General features: G+C 42.1%; 1 protein-coding gene across 2 annotated transcripts in view; it reads left to right on the top strand.

Moving 5' to 3' along the window:
- Positions 1 to 20,862, top strand: part of LOC135462746 (uncharacterized) — a 29,717-nt gene that overhangs the window by 7,238 nt on the left and 1,617 nt on the right. Inside the window, exons 2-14 of one of the 2 annotated variants that reach the window (XM_064739981.1) lie at positions 159 to 232; positions 4,244 to 4,341; positions 6,370 to 6,503; positions 6,875 to 6,979; positions 7,895 to 8,017; positions 9,007 to 9,098; positions 10,576 to 10,654; positions 11,920 to 12,891; positions 13,660 to 13,863; positions 15,091 to 15,272; positions 17,332 to 17,396; positions 17,765 to 18,045; positions 18,692 to 18,964. In XM_064739981.1, the coding sequence (XP_064596051.1) occupies positions 159 to 232; positions 4,244 to 4,341; positions 6,370 to 6,503; positions 6,875 to 6,979; positions 7,895 to 8,017; positions 9,007 to 9,098; positions 10,576 to 10,654; positions 11,920 to 12,891; positions 13,660 to 13,863; positions 15,091 to 15,272; positions 17,332 to 17,396; positions 17,765 to 18,045; positions 18,692 to 18,964 (2,682 nt within the window). The remainder of the gene's footprint in view (positions 1 to 158; positions 233 to 4,243; positions 4,342 to 6,369; positions 6,504 to 6,874; positions 6,980 to 7,894; positions 8,018 to 9,006; positions 9,099 to 10,575; positions 10,655 to 11,919; positions 12,892 to 13,659; positions 13,864 to 15,090; positions 15,273 to 17,331; positions 17,397 to 17,764; positions 18,046 to 18,691; positions 18,965 to 20,862) is intronic. The other variant, XM_064739982.1, reaches the window with a different exon arrangement.

Raw genomic sequence — 20,862 nt, forward strand, 5'->3', positions numbered from 1 at the left:
GTGATAACACAATACTCATGTCACTGTATCAGCGTGTTATTTGTTCTCGGGATTCCGCGTGATAACACCATACTCGTCTAACTGTATTAACATCTAATAAACTAACATCTAATAAATCAGTTAGTTCATCAATCACTATGTTCATCTCTGTATTACAGGGAATGGCCCTCGGACCACCTGGTTTGCTGGGCGGAGTTATAACGTCACGTGGCACCTTGGATATCCACATCAGGTAAGCTTGGATGTGAACCTGTGATCTAATTTTGGCTTAAATGTGGAGAAACATGAAAACTGCATAAAGTTCAGGTGAAAGAGTGTGCAAAGGTAATTGTAAATGTGCTGTCCATATCGTTTTCGAATTTTCTTTACACAGAAAAAGCACTTGAAAGTAACTTTTGTACGATGTGTATTTGGGACCACCTTTTCGTGTAAATAGCCTTTTCCGTAATAATGCTATTAATGAGGATGTACCACATGTTTAATTAATATATTTCCACTAGAATTTGGTCTTTTCGGCCAATCAATGAGTTCATTCTGGATTTTGATATATTTACGTTTTTAATATACACATAAATATTATCATAATTCTAATTAAATACATATGTTTGGATATAAACAACAAACTTACAATTTAATATATTTACTAGACATGCATCACATCCTTATTACAACATTATTATCCAACGACGATAAATATCAATGGTGGTCCCAAATACCCACCATAAAAATATTTTCATATATACCTCTTTATTTAAAAAATAAAGACCATATTAGCAAGCTTTTCATCTAATTTTGAAATGATTTTTATGTTTTCTTCAGCTTTAATTAGGTAATTTTCGTATTACAACAAGACGATTATGAGTCAAGTATGCAGCCTATTGTGCTGTGCCCGTGTATTGATGAAAAGATCTTGGAGCAGGAATAGGAATTCACTACAAGTATTCCCTAAAAAACTCACGTGCATCAGATCCATACGGAACTGGGTCCCAGCTCATGAATGCAATTGCTTGTGACTTCATAATTGAACAACTAAAGCATACTGAAATTGATATGCGAGGTGCTCTGTAGCTTCACTAACCGATTACATAAAGTGACTTAATTATAATTAGTCTGCTGAGGCAACAGATACGGTTCTGCCATGGTAATTAAACGAACACGTGTAAAGACGCTGAGCTCTTGTGTTGCCTGAGGCAATGTCTGGTCTTTGTAATCTCTGTATATTACGGCACATATGTTCAAACATACTCAAATGTTTTCTCCAAGTTATTATTTTTACCACTGAAGAGGGTAATTTTCATTTCATTTATGGGTAAAACTGTACAAAGGCGTTAAATTTGGTTCGTTAAGAGGTGATGAGCTCTACGAATTAGTGCAATGTGTGAGATAACAGCAATGTGTGAGATGACAGCAATGTGTGAGATGACAGCAACGTGTTGTGTGACAGCAATGTGTATGTGACAGCAGTGTGTGAAATGTCTGCAGTGCGTGAGATGACAGCAATGTGTCATTTGACAGCAATATGTGAAATGACAGAAATGTGTGAGATGACAGCAATGTGGCAGATAACAGCAATGTATGAGGTGACAGCAATGTGTCAGATGACAGCAATGTGTGAGATGATAGCAATGTGTGAGATAAGAGCAATGTGTGAGATGACAGCAGGGTGTGAGTTGACAGCAGTGTGTAAGGTGACAGCAATGTGTGTGTTGACAGCAATGTGTGGGATGACAGCGATGTGTGAGATGACAGCAATGAGTGTGATAACACCATTGTGTTAGATGACAGCAATGTTTGAGATGACAGCAATGTGTGAGGTGACAACAATTTTTGAGAGGACAGCAATGTGTGAGATGACAGCAATGTGTGAGATGACAGCAATGTGTGAGATGACAGCAATGTGTGAGATAACAGCAATGTGTGAGATGAGTGTAGGATGTGAGGTAAGTGGATTGAGTCAAGTGTGTGAGCGTGGAGGAGGAGATATAACAAGGAATTTGAAGCTGACGTTATGTCTTCGTGATGACACCTCAGATCATCATTTCCTACTCATAATTCAGTTAAACGTCAGATGGCTCAGTTACACCATCATGTGGCAATATTTTACACATTATCGAACTTTATTATATAACCAGGAGGCAATATGTTACATCACCTAACTCAGTTACATACCTAAGTGGAATTATTTCACACCTCATCTAACTCGGTCACATAACCAAATTGAAATATTTTACTCCTCATTCGTCTCAGTTAAATAAACAAGTAGAAATATCTCACACATCATCTAACTCAGCTACTTAAGCGAGTAGAAATATTTTACATATTATTTAACTCAGTTGCATAACCAAGTGGCAATATTTCACACATCGCATTTCACACATTATGTAACTTAGTCAAATAGCAAAGTGCAGCCACATCCAGCTACATAAACAGGAGGTAATATTTTACATGATGTAACGCCGTTGCTGTACATAACTAGTAGCAGTACACGTATTTCACACGTCAACTAATTCAGTTACATAAACATGTGGAAATATTTTGCACATCATCTAACTCAGTTACCCAACAAAGTGGCAATACATGTATTTCACAAATCGACTAATTCAGTTAAATAACCAAGAGGCAATATTTCACACATCATCGAACTCAATCACATTACAAAGTGGAAATATTTTATACATCATCGAACTCAGTAATATATCCAGGTGGATATATACTGACGTCCAAAAGAAACTTGGACGTATGTGTGTCCAAGGCATGACACCCGTGACACAGTCAGACAAATAAATGTAAATAAATAAATAAATAGAATGTACTTCCTTCATAGTTTTTTTTAGATATAAGTTGTCGGACAGCGCCCTATCTTGGAATATTCGTTTTTTATAATAATAATAAACATGCTCTGAAATATTCTTTATTTCTGCTTAAACCACCAATCGAATAAACGATAAGTATCTAATACAGGAGTAAACATGGACCAAGAATACTACAGCTAATGCGAGAGTAAAAAATTGTGAACTTAGAAAGTACTTGATATTAGCTCAGTGAACAACGTCACGGATCAATGCATTTATATAAGGAAATCATGGAAAAGCATTATACACGAAATGTGATTTTCTTAAAGGTGTCCATATTGAACTTCAACCATTTTGTAATCGACCTTGTATTTCAGACTGTCGTACATAGCTACAGTCCAGATTAATATCGATTTCGGCAAACATTTTGGGGGAAAATAGATTTTAATTTGAACAAGTCACGTTTAGGCGTCCCCTCGAGAATTTCACAACATAATTTGTATTTGTTTATTATGACTTAAAACAAAAACATTCATACTTATATCTAAAAAAACTATGAACGAAGTACATTCTATTTATTTATTTATTTATTTATTTATTTTTTTATTTATTGATTTATTTATTTATTTACATTTATTTGTCTGACTGTGTCACGGGTGTCATGCCTTGGACACACATACGTCTTTACCAACTGTTAACGCTTGGTAGCAATATACGTATGTCACGCTGACAAAAGTCTTCATCATACATGCCATACGAAAGTTTAAATAGACAGCTCCATTAACAAAAGTCATCCAGTTGATATGTGCCTCACTTCTTGCACTCTGGTTTCTTCCACCCTCGAAATAAAAAGTGGATCCAACATTTATACCGATATCTGATACATTCTCATATTGCCTCTCTTCTATGAAATAGCGTGCAGAAACTTGCACTCGTACAGTGCACTCGTACCGTGCACTCGTACAGTAATGTCCGTATGTATTAAATATAAATATGCACATACAAGAAACCATATCACGTGAATACTATTTCAGTGTATCACAATGGGGTATACGCGTTTCAATTCAATGGCGAAGTAAACCTACTTGTAGCAAAACTAGGCTACTGTGCGTGTACGGCAGGGCGTTTGTATCATTTTGAACGTTGCCTGTGGCGAGCTTTTTGTGTTTATTTATTTATTTGTTTGGTGTTCTATTTTCACTAACTCGACGGCGGTCAGCATTATGATCGGAGGAAACCGAGCAGAGTCCGGGGAAACCTATAACCATCCGCAGGTTTATGGAAGGCTTTGACATGTACGGCCGGAGAGGAAGCCAACATGAGTTGGACTTGAACTCACGGCGAACGAATTGGTGGGAGACTCCTGGTTCATTGTGTGTGTGTGTGTGTATGTGGGTGGGTGGGTGTGTATGTGTGTGCCTCGCCACTGCCCTTTGCCCTTTACGTTTTAGGGAGGATTTAACCTAGAACTACTTGACGAATCGGAAGTGGGTCAATTCTACATGTTACGTCAGCTCACGGCATCTACATGGATCTCGGGGGATGCCACGTGAGTATCATTTAAGCATCTCCAACATTCCAACGTTTTTTTATGGACATTGTCTTATTTAATTGAATTTGCTTTGGGTTGTCGAGCTCAAATATATTTAGTTACTGATTCACTCGTCAAAAAACCCTCGTTTTGCCGCGTTATCTGAGTTCTAGCTTACAGTGTTTCGACGGATGAACAATCAGGATGCAACAACAACATAAACATTAAGCCATTCACATCTGATTGGCTGCCTGCCGCCTGACTTGGGCAGAGCCTTCTTTCTCCACGGATTTGTGTAAGTAACCAGTTACTCGGGAAGAAAGTTATTGTGGTAGAAGTATGACCCTGTGCTCAAGTCAACCTGAGGAGAGCGATTTAAAATTCATTGTTGTGTATATTATTGTATTTGGGAGATTTTAACAGTTCCACTGCAAGGAAGTCTAAGCCACTGTCGCGAGGCAGGCGAGATTGTAAGATACTAGTAAACTACATTTAACCTAAACGCAGCCCTTTTCAAATGAGGTTGTTGTCATCGATCGCCTCTGCCGCTTTAAGTCAGGAATATAAAGCCTGGCCGCTTTTATTTCAGTAAAAAATATCCAGTGAAACAAATAAATAAGTAAATAAATATCTAATATAGATTGTTTCCTCTAAATAAGTTTCTGTTGTCTGGAATTTGTTCGTGACTTTTGTCCGTTACCTGACTTTCTACTGGGAGTAGAAAGAACCCATTCACCTTGGTAACGTTTGTAACTGTACACCCTAAGCTGTACATTTTCCAGTTACAGTCAGAGACAGAATAAAAGTTGTCTTGCCGACATGTGTACGTATTAGCTGTACAATCAGTGAGTAAGTGGAGTGGGTAACTCTCAGTTGCGAGAGTTTCTTACAGAAAACGTCACAAATGTCTCTGATTTACTGTAAGGAATACTTACCACTGTCCACACGCGTATTTTGACTTTCCTGGCTTAAGTCAACGTGAACAAAGCAGTCTCTGTATTGAAGTAAACAGTTTTGAGACTCACAACAACAGTTTGTGGAGTCGCCATCATGCTGCTTGAACGAGGCTTACCTTGAGGTCATGACCTTATACATCCCCTGCCAAATATAAATGCAGGAGCGTGTATGACAGAGAGCATAGGGATTATCTCACTTGAATGAAGTTTGATGCTGTCACATCGATGGTTGAAGATCGAAATTGGGCTACAGTTGTGTAGAATTTGATAATGTCTTTTCTGTGATTCTGTGTGATAGCCACGGATCGTCTTGAGTTATGTCGGCCTAAAAAGAGGTAACTTAATTTGTGGGAAAATTCATCTGAACACCGTCGATGCGAACAAAGTGTGAACAGCAGTACATGTTCGTTTCATTATACCGTAAATCGGACAGACTTCCGGCCGTTTCTGTGGCTCTTCGGTAAGAGTAATCTCACGGCACAACTACATACTCCAGAAATACTGTTCACACGGCAGCAGTCCACGGTGGACTTGCAGTCAGACTTCGCCTATAATAACTGAGCTCTGGGGATTATATATTCCCCGATTACAGACGGCAGCAGTCCACGGTGGACTTGCAGTCAGACTTCGCCTATAATAAATGTACTCTCGGGGTTACATATTCCCTGATTACAGACGGCAGCAGTCCACGGTGGACTTGCCATCAGCCTTCGGCTGTAATAAGTGTACACTCAGAGTTATATATTCCCTAATTACAGATGGCAACAGTCCACGGTGAACTTGCAGTCAGACTTCGCCTATAATAACTGTACTCTCGGGGTTACATATTCCCTGATTACGGACGGCAGTAGTCCACGGTGGACTTGCCATCAGCCTTCGGCTGTAATAAGTGTACACTCAGAGTTATATATTCCCTGATTACAGACGGCAGCAGTACACGGTGGACTTGCAGTCAGACTTCGCCTATAATAACTGTACTCTCGGGGTTACATATTCCCTGATTACAGACGGCAGTAGTCAACGGTGGACTTGCCATCAGCCTTCGGCTGTAATAAGTGTACACTCAGAGTTATATATTCCCTGATTACAGACGGCAGCAGTACACGGTGGACTTGCCGTCAGACTTCACCTGTAATAACTGTACACTCCGGCTCAGACGACAAGCTTCAGAATGGGGAGGACAGTACATGTTTTGGTCATGCGCAGACATTGATATACTCCCAGGTAATTGATGTTCACAAATTCATGTCTGTTCCTAATGGGTTTTAAGAGCTCTTATTAATCAATTTTGACGAGTCTACTACAATTTCATTTTGAGTTTAGGTTAAAAATTATTTTTGATTGTTATGTTTTTCGAAGGCTGAATCTGACAGTCTTTTTATGGTTATTGATCTTTGGTCGAAGTTTGATATAAACTTGTCTTTATTGCCATCATAGCTGACGAAACAAGGCTAACCGCGACTAAATGTGATTGAAATGCGCGTCAGACAAAGACATTTTGCCTCAATTACGTATCTTCCGTGGCTTCACTTGTTTGTGGTTCGAATCTCTGTTCTGTTTTAAGTGTTTTCAGACAAGCTAGATGTCTGTTTCAGCCTCTTCCTTTGCCCCAGATTGCTCCGGCCACGGTACTTATGATTACCAGGCCGGGCAGTGTCAGTGTAACAAACTCTTTTCCGGTGACAGATGTCAGAATAAAGGTAAGTAACCAATCATATTCTCCACTGTTACAGCAAACAAAGCTATGCTACGTTATTGTCCACTGTCACCTCGAACAAAGGAAAGCAACTCTACCTTTCTGTCTACATCCGCATCAAAGAAGTAAAGAAAAACCCTCTAATTATCTGTGTACACGGGGAAAAGCAAGCAATCCCCATCTTCTAGTCTGCATCCACTGGAAAAAAAACAGTCAAACTTCATCTGACTGTCTACATCCACTGGAAAAAAAAAGCAAGCAAATCTCATCTTTGTGTGTACATTCACAGGAAAAAGCAAGCACACCTTATTTTAATGTGTACATCCACACGACATCCACTGGAAAAAGCAAGCAAATCTCATCTTTGTGTGTACATTCACAAGAAAAAGCAGACAACCTGATCTCACTGTGTACATCAACAGGGAAATAACAAAGCATACCTTACTTATTGCTCACATCTACAAGAAAAAGCAAACAAACGTTATGTTATTGTGGACATCCACAGGAAAAAATCAAGCTACCCGATCTTATAGTGTACATCCACAGAAAAAAATCAAGCAAATGTCATCGTGTTGTGTACATCCACAAGAAAAAAACAAGCAACCTGATCTTATTGTGTACATCCACAGAAAAAAATCAAGCAAACGCCATCTTGTTGTACACATTCAAAGGAAAAAAGTAAGCAACCTGATCTTATTGTGTACATCCACAAGAAAATATTTGCCTGTGTTTTTTTGATACTTTCTCCAATACATCAGGAAGGCGAAAAAAGTTGGTAGTCACCTATCCCCATTTACTTCGCTTTCCTCCACCCATGGAACTGACTGTTTTTGTATAAGTGAACTATTCCTGAGTACGGTGTTATGTAACAATCAGTCGATCAATGGAACAATAAATCGTCTTTCCGCTGCCACTTCAGACATCTGCTGGACAGATACTGACTGTCTGGGCGGTGGTCGATGTGTGGACATAGAGGCCACTACCTCTCCCAGGCGAGTGTGCTACTGCTCTATCGACCGCTTTGGGGAAACGTGTGAATTTGGTAAGTGTGTGCTGGGGTATGTGAATTTGATAATTGTTTGTAGGGGAGGGATGAACTTGGTCATTTTTGTGGGGGAGAATGTGAATATGTGAAGGGTGAGTTGGGGTATATGAATTTGGTAAGTGTGAGTTCGGGTGTGGGAATTTGGTAAGTGTGTGTGTTTGGCGGGGGGGGGGGGGGTCTAGTAAGTGTCCGGGGGAAGGGGTGAATTTGGTAAGTGTGGGCTGTGGTGTATGGATTTTGTAAGGGTAACTGCGTTGGGGCATGTCAATTACGTAAATGTATATTGATGAGGTAAGTGTAAATATGGCAAGTGATTACGGATGCGTGTGAATTTTGTAAGGATTTGTGGCGGTGTGTGAGGTGTTGGGGGTGTGAATTAGTATTTGCGCGTTGGGATCTTTGAACTTGGTAAGTGTGAGTTGTGGTCTGTGATTTTGGTAAGTGTGAGTTGGGGTGTGTGAATTTGGTAAGTGTGAGTTAGAGTCTGTGGACCTGGTAATTGTGAGTTGGGGTGTGTGAATTTAGTAAGTGTGAGTTGTGGTGTGTGAATTTGGTAAGTGTGAGTTGTGGCGTGTGGATTTGGTAAGTGTTAGGTGTAGTGTGTGAAGCTAGTAAATGTGAACTGTGGTGTGTGTAGGTTTGTTCACGGCTAGTATAAGAATGTCTGTTTTAACTTTCAGATTCACGATCACATTCGGTTTTTATCCTTATGGAAAGCGGTGGGACTGACCCTAATGTGGGAATGCTTATTATCGAATTCACGATACAGTACACTTTCCCTCCGATTCTCAAGGAAATGGGACATGTTTTCCCTCTTACATGACTCGTGTGTTAACATCTCTTACTCCCGAGAAAATTGAGTAAAGAGAACTTGTTTAGCCCAGTTGTCACAATGAAGAATTTTATTACTTTGTACTCTCCTGTTTTTTTTTATTCTGTAATCATAAACATGTTCTAACTACCGTCCTTTGTCACGTGTTCTCCAGAATCCAGTGTGACAAGTCGTTTTCCCAATCTGACGTCTTACACAAGGACGGAGTTTAGCTCGTCGTTCACCATGTATCACAAGCTACTGCTGGTAAGTTGTTGTGTTCACCATGTACCACCAACTAATGCTTGTAAGTTGTTGTGTTCACCATGTACCACCAACTAATGCTTGTAAGTTGTTGTGTTCACCATGTACCACCAACTAATGCTTGTAAGTTGTTGTGTTCACCATGTACCACCAACTAATGCTTGTAAGTTGTTGTGTTTGCCATGCATCACAAGCTAATGCTGCTAAGCTCTTCTGTTCACCATGTGGCACAAGCTACTGCTGGTAAGTTGTTGTGTTCGCCATGAACCACAAACTAATGCTGGTAAGTCGTTGTGTTCACCATAAACCACAAGCTGATGTTAGAAAGTGGTTGTGTTTGCCATGAACCACAAACTAATGCTGGTAAGTCGTTGTGTTCACCATAAACCACAAGCTGATGTTAGAAAGTGGTTGTGTTTGCCATGAACCACAAACTAATGCTGGTAAGTCGTTGTGTTCGCCATAAACCACAAGCTCATGTTAGAAAGTGGTTGTGTTTGCCATGAACCACAAACTAATGCTGGTAAGTCGTTGTTCTCGCCATAAACCACAAGCTGATGTTAGAAAGTGGTTGTGTTCGCCACGAACCACAAGTCAATGTTGGTAAGTTGTTGTGTTCACAGTGAACCATAAGCTAACGCTGGTAAACTGTTGTGTTCGTTATGTACCTCAAACTAATACTAGTAAATCGTTGTGTTCGCCATGCACCACAACTTAATGTTGGTAAGTTGCTGTGTTCACAGTGAACCATAAGCTAACGCTGGTAAGCTGTTGTGTTCGTTATGTACATCAAGTTAATATTAGTATATCGTTGTGTTCGCCACGAACTACAAGTTAATATTGGTAAGTTGTTGTTTCGGGCTGTACCACTAGCTAATGCTGCTAAATAGTTCTGTTATCCATGTACAACAAGATAATGCTGGTAAGTGGCTCTATGTACCACTATCCAGTGCTGGTAAGTGGTTCTATGTACAACAATCTACTGCTGGTAAGTGTTTCTATGTACCACTGTCTATTGCTGGTAAGTGGTTGTATGTACAACAATCTACTATAGGCAAGTGGTTCTATGTACCATTATCAACTGCTCTTAAGTGGCTATATTTTCCACTATCTACTGCTGGTAGGTGGTTCTATGTACCACTATCTACTGCTGGCAAGTGGTTCTATGTACCACAATCTACTGCTGGTAAGTGGTTCTATGTACCACTATGTACTGCTTATGAATCTTCCCCATGTCTCGTCTACAACACGTTTCGTGGAGGTATGAATAATTCGGATTCCATTCCAGGGAGTCTCTGTTGTTCATTTTTGCTTTACCGCTAATATGTCTCTATTTTCTTTGTATCTCTGAAACTCTTAGATGTAGATGCTAGTCATAGATGTAATTCATAAATCTGTTCCACTGGTCTTTCTTTCCCCTGTCTCTCATACTCTGTGCCCCCCTCATTGTTAATCTTTCTGTACACTTTGCCCCTGTCAGGACCGCCTCCCTGTGGAAATAGAGTTTGTTCTCATGGCACGAACGGACTCCTGGGTCGGGCTTGGCCTCAGAGAAACCGGTAAGTTCTGACCAATGTTCCTGAATTCTGATCTACTGGATAAATGCGCGATATTGTGAGGGGATAGTTTTTCTCAGAACTGTTACATTGCCATAAACTCAATAAATAAATAGATGAATGATCAAAACAACTTTTGTAAAACTGCAACTGGCTGACCTGAACTGCCACTCAGGAACGTCATTCTGTCATTCTGATGGGCTTTACCCACTCGTACAGCTTTCTAGCCTGTTAAGGGATGACATTAATGCTATTGTAAGTTTTAGGTAATTCTGGACTAGTGACGTCTAATAAACTGCAGCCAACATTACTGCAATTCGGTACGTAATTCTGCTTAACTCACAAAGCTAAAAGGGACGCACGTTGGCATATTTCAGGTACATAATGAACAGTGGGAATGAAACTCTGAATGAATAAATGGAATGAATGAAACAACTGACAAGAGGCTCCACTTCACCGGTTACATGTGGCCTTTTGCCAACTATCACAATGTCGTCGCTATTCTGGTCTTACTCTCTGTGCTGTACGTCTGTCACACTGTCACCGCTGCTCTGGTTCTATTCTCAGGGTTATACATCTATCACACTGTTTTCGCTGCTCTGGTTTGCTCTCTGGTTTGTACGTCTATCACTCTGTCGTCGTTTATCTGGTATTATTCTCTGTGCTGTTCATCTATGACTCTGTCGTCGCTGATCTCGTTTTATTCTCTGTGCCGTACGTCCGTCACATTGTCGTCGCTGCTCTGGTTTTATTCTCTGTGCTGTACGTCTGTCACACTGTCGTCGCTACTTTGGTTGACTTCCTGTGCTGTACGTCTCTAACACTATTGTCGCTGCTACGTTTTTCCTCTCTTTGCTGTACGTCTATCACATTGTCGTCGCTGCTCTGATTTTATTCTCTGTGCTGTACGTCCACCACACTGTCGTCGTTGCTCTGGTTTACTTCCTGTGCTGTACGTCTATCACACTGCCCTTGTTGCCCTGGTTTTCTTCGTGTGCTGTACGTCTATTACACTGTCATCACTGCTCTGGTGTACTTCAGGTGCTGTATGTCTATCACACTGTTGTCGCTGCTCTGGTTTTATTCTCTGTGCTGTATATCTATCACACTGTCGTCGCTGCTCTGGTTTACTTCCTGTGCTGTACGTCTATCACACTCGTCGGTGCTCTGGTTTTATTCTCTGTACTGTACGTTTGTCACACTATCCTCGCTACTCTGGTTTTACCATATGTGCTGTAGTGTTTTACTTCCTACTTTTTCTTTCAAAGGGAAAACAGCCGATTGTCGAAGATTCCCAGAACCTCGCTCCGTCCCTGGACTGCAAACCCAAGGTAAACCGGAACCAACAGGGGAACCCCATGGTGAAGTGGAGCCAACAGCAGAACCCCATGACGATCCAACAGGAGAACCTAACAGTTTTCCTGAACCAACGGGAAAACCCCACAGTTATCCTGAACCAACGGGAGAGCCCCTCAGCTATCCGGAACCAACGGAAGAACCCCACAGCTATCCGGAACCAACGGCAGAACCCCACAGTTATCCAGAACCAACGGAAGAACCCCACAGCTATCCGGAACCAACGGGAGAGCCCCACAATTATCCGGAACCAACGGGAGAGCCCCACAGTTATCCGGAACCAACGGGAGAACCCCACAATTATCCGGAACCAACGGGAGAACCCCACAGTTATCCGGAACCAACGGAAGAACCCCACAGCTATCCGGAACCAACGGGAGAACCCCACAGTTATCCGGAACCAACGGGAGAGCCCCACAATTATCCGGAACCAACGGGAGAACCCCACAGTTATCCGGAACCAACGGGAGGACCCCACAGTTATCCGGAACCAACGGGAGAACCCCACAGTTATCCGGAACCAACGGGAGAACCCCACAGCGAACCGGAGGGTGAGCCAGAAGGAGAACCGGAGGGTGAGCCAGAAGGTGAACCGGAGGGTGAGCCAGAGGGAGAACCGGAGGGCGAGCCAGAGGGGGAACCGGAGGGTGAGCCAGAGGGGGAACCGGAGGGTGAGCCAACTGCAAACCTTCACGGGATGGACTGTACGGACGTGGTTATCGGCTCTGCCCGCGGAATGATGGGTCGGGTGGGGGACTATTACACCCGGGACCGCTCCACACCACAGCCAGACAGCTTCTATGGTTACACAGACAGCTTAACGGGAGCCACAGCCTTCGAGTCGAACGGAGAGACGATTGTCATCTTCCGCCGAAAGCTGGAAGGTAAGGGTAGCACTGCTATCGACATCACAAAGACGTGAACATAGCTGCATTTGTTTTTTTTTTTACCTGATTCTGTTTAAACCAATGAGCTAGGAGGCACGTGATTTGTTACCATTTCAGCATTTACGTGAACAGTTAGAATAAAACCGTAACTGAGGTAAATTGACACGAAGCCATATTTGACTTCTTATTTATGAGCATTTGTCACCCTGTCGTCGCTGCTCTGGCACTGACAACATACGGCCTCATGTTGTTGCAGGTGCCCTTGTAAATGCTTAAATCAATGGAAATGGCAAAACCAAATGATGACACGACGCTAATTGGTTGCACTGGTGGTGGACAATGTTGACCATTTTTCGCTCTTTAAAAGACAAGTTGCCTCAAGATCTTAAACAGTGTGATAGATGTTTGCCCTATTTGTCTCTTTAGTCTGGAATCATCTGAGTCCCGCTAACAGTTAGATTGCTGGTTTGTTTTTACTGTCAGAAACGAAATCAGTACGCAAACTGTGTTCTGTGCTAGTTTATGAAACCAGTCAAATAAATAAAACAATAGATAAATAATGGAGTACCGTGACTTGGCCATTGATTTTTGCAATGCAGGAGTACTACCTTACCAAGTTTGCTCACTAAACGCCATCGCAAAGGACAGAATGAACACTCGACTACACCGCTTTGGCGCGAAATACTTTAGGCAGGGAACGTGGCCGGTTAGAATCTAGGGTATAATAATCAGTCAACCCACCAAGAACGTCACTCGTACTTTCAGCCAATGAACCGACAGATGCCGCCATTACTGACTCGCCGATGCACGTCACTTGGGCCATGGGCCAGAGACAGGGATCCTATATTCACATACCCCCGTCTGGTTTGGAGGCTGGTAACCCGTCCATTCCAGACTTTTACCGCCGGGACGAGCTGAAATATCACGGAGACAGGCCTCAGCGAGGCTTTGCTACAGTCAACTTCTTTGGTGAGTCCTTTCCAAACTCTGCCATTTAACGTCAGGTCTAGTTAGTGACATATCAGTATCTGGAGTGGTTACATGACCTGACTTGAGCTGTTTCTTTATATCTTGCTAGCTATATAATGGTATGCATTTATGTATTGAGTCAAGGGGAATAACTCTTGCAAGTATGTACTTGTCTGCATGGAAGTTCAAGCAAACAATACTGTGCAATACTGAAATTTGCCCTACGTACGTGTACGCTGTTCTCTGATGTGCTCAAGTCACATAACAAGCGACATGTCAGTACACATAACAGGTGCCCGACTATACTGATACGGGCATGTCTGTGAATGATGTCATTACATGCATGGATCAACTACTGTTCTTCCACAAAACCGCTTTTTACGTTGCAATATGCGGTCTTTTACATTGCATTCCTGCGTAAACCAGGATTCTGTTTGTGGATTAAGCATCTCTGATGCTTGGCCCCCTCTACATTGTTTTATTTTCATCAGATGTGATGAAAACAAAGTCAGGAACCGCTCGCCAGTGCCGTGACTATGAGTTCTCCTCTCTGATCGCACGTGGGAAGTCCTCCAGCAGCCCGCGGATGGTCGTGGGTTCCCTCTGGCTCTGCCTGGTTTTCTCCCACCATTATACTGGTGACCGTCGTATAAGTGAGATATTCTTGAGTACGGCGTAAAATACCCATCAAATATATGAATAAGTAAATCATAAATAAATAAATAAATAAATAAAACACAGCATTAATAGAACAGTGAGGCCTACCAAATTACAATGACCATCAATATTTTGTGAAGCTGATCCCATTTAAGCTGTTTACTTAGGTGCCCGTGTATGTTATTACTACTTACGAATTTACATCATCAGTTAGAATAAATTCGTAACTTGTCAAGAGACCGTATTGCTCCTATAATGTTTAAGTGTGACCATCTCCCTAAATTCAAAATGCCCTCGCTACTCTGGATTTACTCTGGAGGCATACGGTATTTTAAATGAGGTGCCTTCTCTCTCGCAATGGCGGCTGGGCGGTGAGCTCAAATCCCACACTGTCGTCGTAGATATGGTTTTACTCTGGAGACCTACGGTATTTTAAATGAGGCGCCTTCTCTCTCGCAATGGCAACAGGGCGGTGAGCTCAAATCCCACACTGGCGTCGTAGATATGGTTTTACACTCTATAATGATGTCTTTTGTATTTTATATCCTTACCCTGGTTATCTACTCTCAGGTCAGGCCTCGCGTGATTTCTGGAAGGGGTCAGCCGTTCTTATGGGTCAATTCGCCACGGATTACAACCTTACATGGTCATTCTCCCCAGACGGTGTGTACGTCACATTTGACTTATCCGTTGCCCTATACCTGCCAGATCAGATGTGGTTAGCGGTGGGATTTTCCAGAGACAGATCTATGGTGAGATATGGGGCAGGTGGTATTCCGGTTTTATTTAACGTTAAACACGACGACATTTTTTTCTATTTACGTTCCAGTCGTACCTGGGAATGTCTGTCAACAACCTGGACATGTTTATTTATTTATTTGTTTGATTGGTGTTTTACGCAGTACTCAAGAATATTTCACTTATAGAACGACGGCCAGCATTATGGTGGGAGGAAACCGGGCAGAACCCGGGGAGACCTACGATCATCAGCAGGTTGCTGACAGATCTTAACAGCTACGGCCGGAGAGGAATCCCGTATGAGCTGGACTTGAACTAACGTCGACCGCATTGGTGAGAGGGAAACGGTTATGTGTTTCCCTTAGTCTCTGCTTGATTTCATCCAACGATAATGCTAACCGCTGTCGTATAAATGAAATACTTTGGAGTTACGACGTAAAACTCCAATGAAATAAATAAATAAATAAATACTATTTTGTAGTAAAGTTGACGGATTGCTTGACCGATTATTTAAAGCTGTTTTGCATCATATCTGTCTTTTCAGATATATCTATTCCGTATGCTAGTATGTTCATACGCACGTGGGTCTGTGTCGTACGTGTCTATTCTCAAATATCTTCTCACATTTATTTATTTAGTTGGTGTTTTACGCCGTGTTGAAGAATATTTCACTTATACGACGGCGGCCAGCATTATGGTGAGAGGAAACCGGGCAGAGCCCGAGGGAAAGACATGACTATCAGGTTAAAGGCAGCCTTCCTTTGTATGACCGGAGAGGATTGGTGAGAGGCTCCGTGGTCATTGCCCTGGAACGGTAGCCAGCTTGGGCATGGATGTCGCCTGTCTCCAAACATGGCATTAGGTTACTTACATGCACGCTCTCACTCGTCATTTCTGATTTCTGTTCTCACATGTCTATATTAATTATTACATAAGCTTTTGTGCACATGGTTTTACATATTTATGTTTATGTTCTCGCGTGACTGTAATTATACATTCCTTCTGATATGCCCGTATTCCTGCGGACATGCCCGTATTTGTTCTGACATGTCTGTATTTGTTCTGACATGTCCGTATGCGTTCTAACCTGGCTGTATTTGTTCTGACATGCCCGTCTTCGTTCTGACATGCCCGTATTCGTTCTGACATGCCTGTATTTGGTCTGACATGCAAGTATTTGGCCTGACATGCCCGTATTTGTTCTGACATGCCCGTATTTGTTCTGACATGCAAGTACTTGTTCTGACATGCAAATATTCGTTCTGAAATGTCCGTATTTGTTCTGACATATCCGTAGTTGACCAGACATGTCCGTATTTTTATGATATGTCCGTATTTTGTTTTGACATGCCCGTATTAGTTCAGGCGTGTCCCTATTTGCCCCCGTATTGTTTTAACATACCTGTATGTGTTCTAAAATGACCGTGTATCTTTTGACATGCCAGTATTTGTGCTGACATGCGCAGTATTTGTCCTGACATGCCCGTATTTGTTTTGACATTTTCGTCTTTGTTCTGACATGTCCGTATTTGTTTTGACGTGCCTATATTTGTTCTGACATGTCCGTATTTGTTCTGACATGCCCATATTGTTCTGACATGCCTGTATTTGTTCTGACATGCCCGTATTTGTTTTGACGTGCCTGTATTTGTTCTGACTTGTCCGTATTTGTTCTGACATGTCCGTATTTGTTTTGACGTACCAATATTTGATCTGACATGTCCGTATTTGCTCTGGCATGCCCCTATTTGTTCTGACATGCCTGTATTTGTTCTGACGTGTCCGTATTTGTTCTGACATGTCCGTATTTCTTTTGACTTGCCTGTATTTTGTTCTGACTTGCAAATGTTTGTTCTGACATGCCCGTATTTGTTCTTACTTGTCCGTATTTGTTCTGACATGCCCGCATGTGTTCTGACATGTTTTTGTATGACTTTTTCACAGCTTTGTTCAGCCGATTTTGGTCACAGATACTTTATACCTTTAGGTCTTCACCACCTACACACATAAATTTAATTTAGTTTTTTATTCTGTATAGAGCTAATACTAATCTACTTCCATGTTAATTTCCAGCCAAACAGTGACGTGATCATCGCTGTACAGACCAGCCAAGATGGTGTCTATCAGATAACTGACAGGTTCGTAGAATAGCATTTAACATTTGAAAATTTACATTTGCATTCGGTTTATAATGTAAGAAAACTTGTAAAGAACACACAGTACATCTGTACTTTTTGGGAGGTCGTCTAGGCTTCGTCACTAACTTGGTACAGAAAACATTAACAAAAGCCAACATTCCCAGCATAAAAAGTTGTTAAGGGTATCCCGTACCTCTGTCTTTTCTAGATGGCCTTTTAGGCAGCGTCCCCTAGTTGGTCAGAAAGCATTACACCAGCGGACACCACGTGTCTAAGAATTTCCCCGTCGGCCACTGAAGCCCCTATATGATTGAAGGCAGGGTTGAGTAGAATCGTGTAACAAATGACTCTCTTGTTATTTTCACCAGGTGGGCTGATGGGTACTACGAACCTGCCCGGGACACACAGAACGACGTAGATCGAGTGTCACTCAGCCGGACTTTCGGCCTCACCAAAATGAGTTTCCGGCGTAAAGCCCTAACTGGTGATAATGGCGACTTTCAGTTCACGACCGACAATTGCCCGTACATCTTCCTGGGCATCGGGAGGGTGTTAACTGATGGCAGGCTCTTGCGGCACCCGGTTAGACCCACAATATCTGATCGTCAAATCTGTATTCGCCGAGTCAAGTCCAGCACAGACACGCCTGGTATGTTTTAGCCTCACCGCGAAGCGAAACTTCCAAGTCGCAGTCGTCAACCGGTAAAACAATACCCACAGTTCCTAATGGTCATTGTCATTAAAAGAATTAACTGCCTCTTTTAAAAGTATATATGTATAATTTTAAAGGGATATTGTTAAAGCCATTGCTTGGAAAGCGGGGCATCTAGGAGTTCGATTCCAGTTTGAATAGTGGGTTTTATGCTTTATATCAACCAACTTGATAGATGCCTGGTTTTGTTCTCGATATGGAAAAACTGGGCAAATATTGGTATGTACATGTATATGTATGTATGCTTGGGGTTATATGCTGAGCTTAACAATAAGATATAAAACGACGAGGACCCACTGAATATTGGTATTCCTAGTATCAGTATATTGTGACTGGATTTGAGGTCATGTCTGGTGTCCTCAGCATGGCGTTCCGGTGAGACAGCAATATGCATGAGTCGGCATTAGAACCGGCCAACTTAGATACGCCAGAAGACCGTATCCTCATACGAGCGAAATGGCCGTGAAAACCTCGATGAACTGTACTGCGGAACAATGGGAACGTGTAGGCCACCAGTGAACTCGTCATTCTATTATATGTACAAGTCATATCACTTGTTCATCGTTTTCTCTTCTCCACACAGGTTCCATCAGAAACATGGTCATATATCCAGGTTACAATATCGATGGCATCCCTGGTACCACGCTACCAGAAATCAAGTGTTCAGCGCAGTGCAGTCACACGTGCGAATACACATGGACACGTGACAGTGACCGTGCCCTCGTCTCCCGGTCGCCTTTGCTCGACCTTGGCGTGTTGGAGAACAGCGAGGTGGGATCGTACACGTGCACCGCAGCCATGTCAGATCTGGGCATATTTCAGACCATAAGCATTCAGGTCAAGTCAGTAATAAGCGGTGAGTGCGGTATTGTCTGGAAGGGGGTATTGTCAGGAAGAGCTACATGTATTATCAGCAGAAGTGCTATTATCAGGAAGGGTATTATCGGGAAGGGGTATTATCACGACGGCATTATCAGGAAGGGGGTATTATCAAGAGGGTGTTATCAAGAGGGTGTTATCAGGAGGGTATTGTCAGGGAGGGTATTTTCAGGAGGGAATTATCAGGAAGGTATTGACAGGAGGGGTATTATCAGGAGGGGTATTATCAGGAAGGGGTATAATCAGGGAGGGTATTATCAAGGAGGGTATTATCAAGGAGGGTATTATCAAGGAGGGGAAGGTGGTTGTTTGATGGGAGTATTGTTAGGAAGGAGGTGTTATCAGGAAGGAGTGAGTGAGTGAGTGCTTGGGGTTTAACGTCGTACTCAACAATTTTTCAGTCATATGACGACGAAGGAATCATTAGGGTGCATGTATGTGTAATGTGCCTCCTTGCTGCAGGACGGATTTCCACCGCTCTTTTATTTAGTGCTGCGTCACTGAGACGACTTACCGAAGGTAAGTAAGCTGCCCCGCCCGAGCCATTATACTGATACGGGTCAACCAGTCGTTGCACTATCCCCTTCATGCTGAACGCCAAGCGAGGAAGTTACAACTTCCTCTTTTAAAGTCTTAGGTGTGACTCGATCAAGGGTTGATCCTGGATCTACCGGTCCCGAAGCGGACGCTCTACCAACTGTGCTATCCGGGACGGTATTATCAGGAAGGAGGTGTTATGAATGGATATAATCATGAAACGTGTTTTGACAAAAGAGTATTATCAGAAGGGCATTATCATGAAACGTATTTTGACAAAGGAGTATTATCAGAAGGATATTATCAGGAGGGGTATTATCAGGAGGGGTATTATCAGGAAGGGTATTATCAGGAGGGGTATTATCAGGAAGGGTATTATCAGGAGGGTATTATCAGGAAGGGTATTATCAGGAGGGTATTATCAGGAAGAGGTTTTTGTTAGGAAAAGGATATTATCAGAAAGGAGGTATTATGAGGTGTATTATCAAGATGGTATTAAAAGGGAGGGGGATTATAAGAAAGCGGGTATTATCAGGAGTGGTATTATCAGAAGGATATTGTCAGGAAGGAGGTATTGTCAGGAAGGGGTATTATCGGGAAGAGGGTATTATCAGGAGGAATATTATCAGGAGGGTATTATCAAGAAGAGGTATTATCAGGAAGGATATTATCGGGAAGGGTATTATCAGGAGGGTATTATCAAGAAGAGGTATTGTCAGAAAGGATATTATCAGGAGGATATTATCAGGAAGGGGTATTGCCAGGAAGACCGCATTTTCAGGGACGGTGTATTATCAGGAAAAGGTTTATCCGGAAGACTTTCAAGAATGCAATGTACATGTTCAGACACACTGGTCTGACTTTGACCGCTCTTTTTCTTAGCTATAGACCCAGCTACAGATGATCTAACTTTTGACTTTTGATTTAACTTTCTTAGTAATACACCCAGCCATAGAGGATCTTTGTGAAGCTCAGCCCGTTTTTAAAGATCGCTGATATCAACATACAGATCCATATCGGAATCCCGAACAATTCCATGTAATTCCTGAAAACATCATTATTACAAACGATACCTACCAATATCATTACCATTATCATAAACGTTATTAATATAATGAGTAAATCCATAGTAGACGTACAGCATAGGGAATAAAACAAAGGCCTTGACGTTAGTGTTATGGACGTACAGCATAGGGAGTAAAACCAGAGCAGCGACGACAGTGTGATAGACGAACAGAACAGAGGGTTAAGCCAAAGCAGAAACGACAAAGTGATAGACGTACACCATAAGGAGAAAAACCAGAGCAGCGACGACAATATGGCAGCTGGCAAATTGTC

Source organism: Liolophura sinensis, chromosome 2 (genome assembly GCF_032854445.1).
Source record: "Liolophura sinensis isolate JHLJ2023 chromosome 2, CUHK_Ljap_v2, whole genome shotgun sequence".
Classification (NCBI taxonomy): domain Eukaryota; kingdom Metazoa; phylum Mollusca; class Polyplacophora; order Chitonida; family Chitonidae; genus Liolophura; species Liolophura sinensis.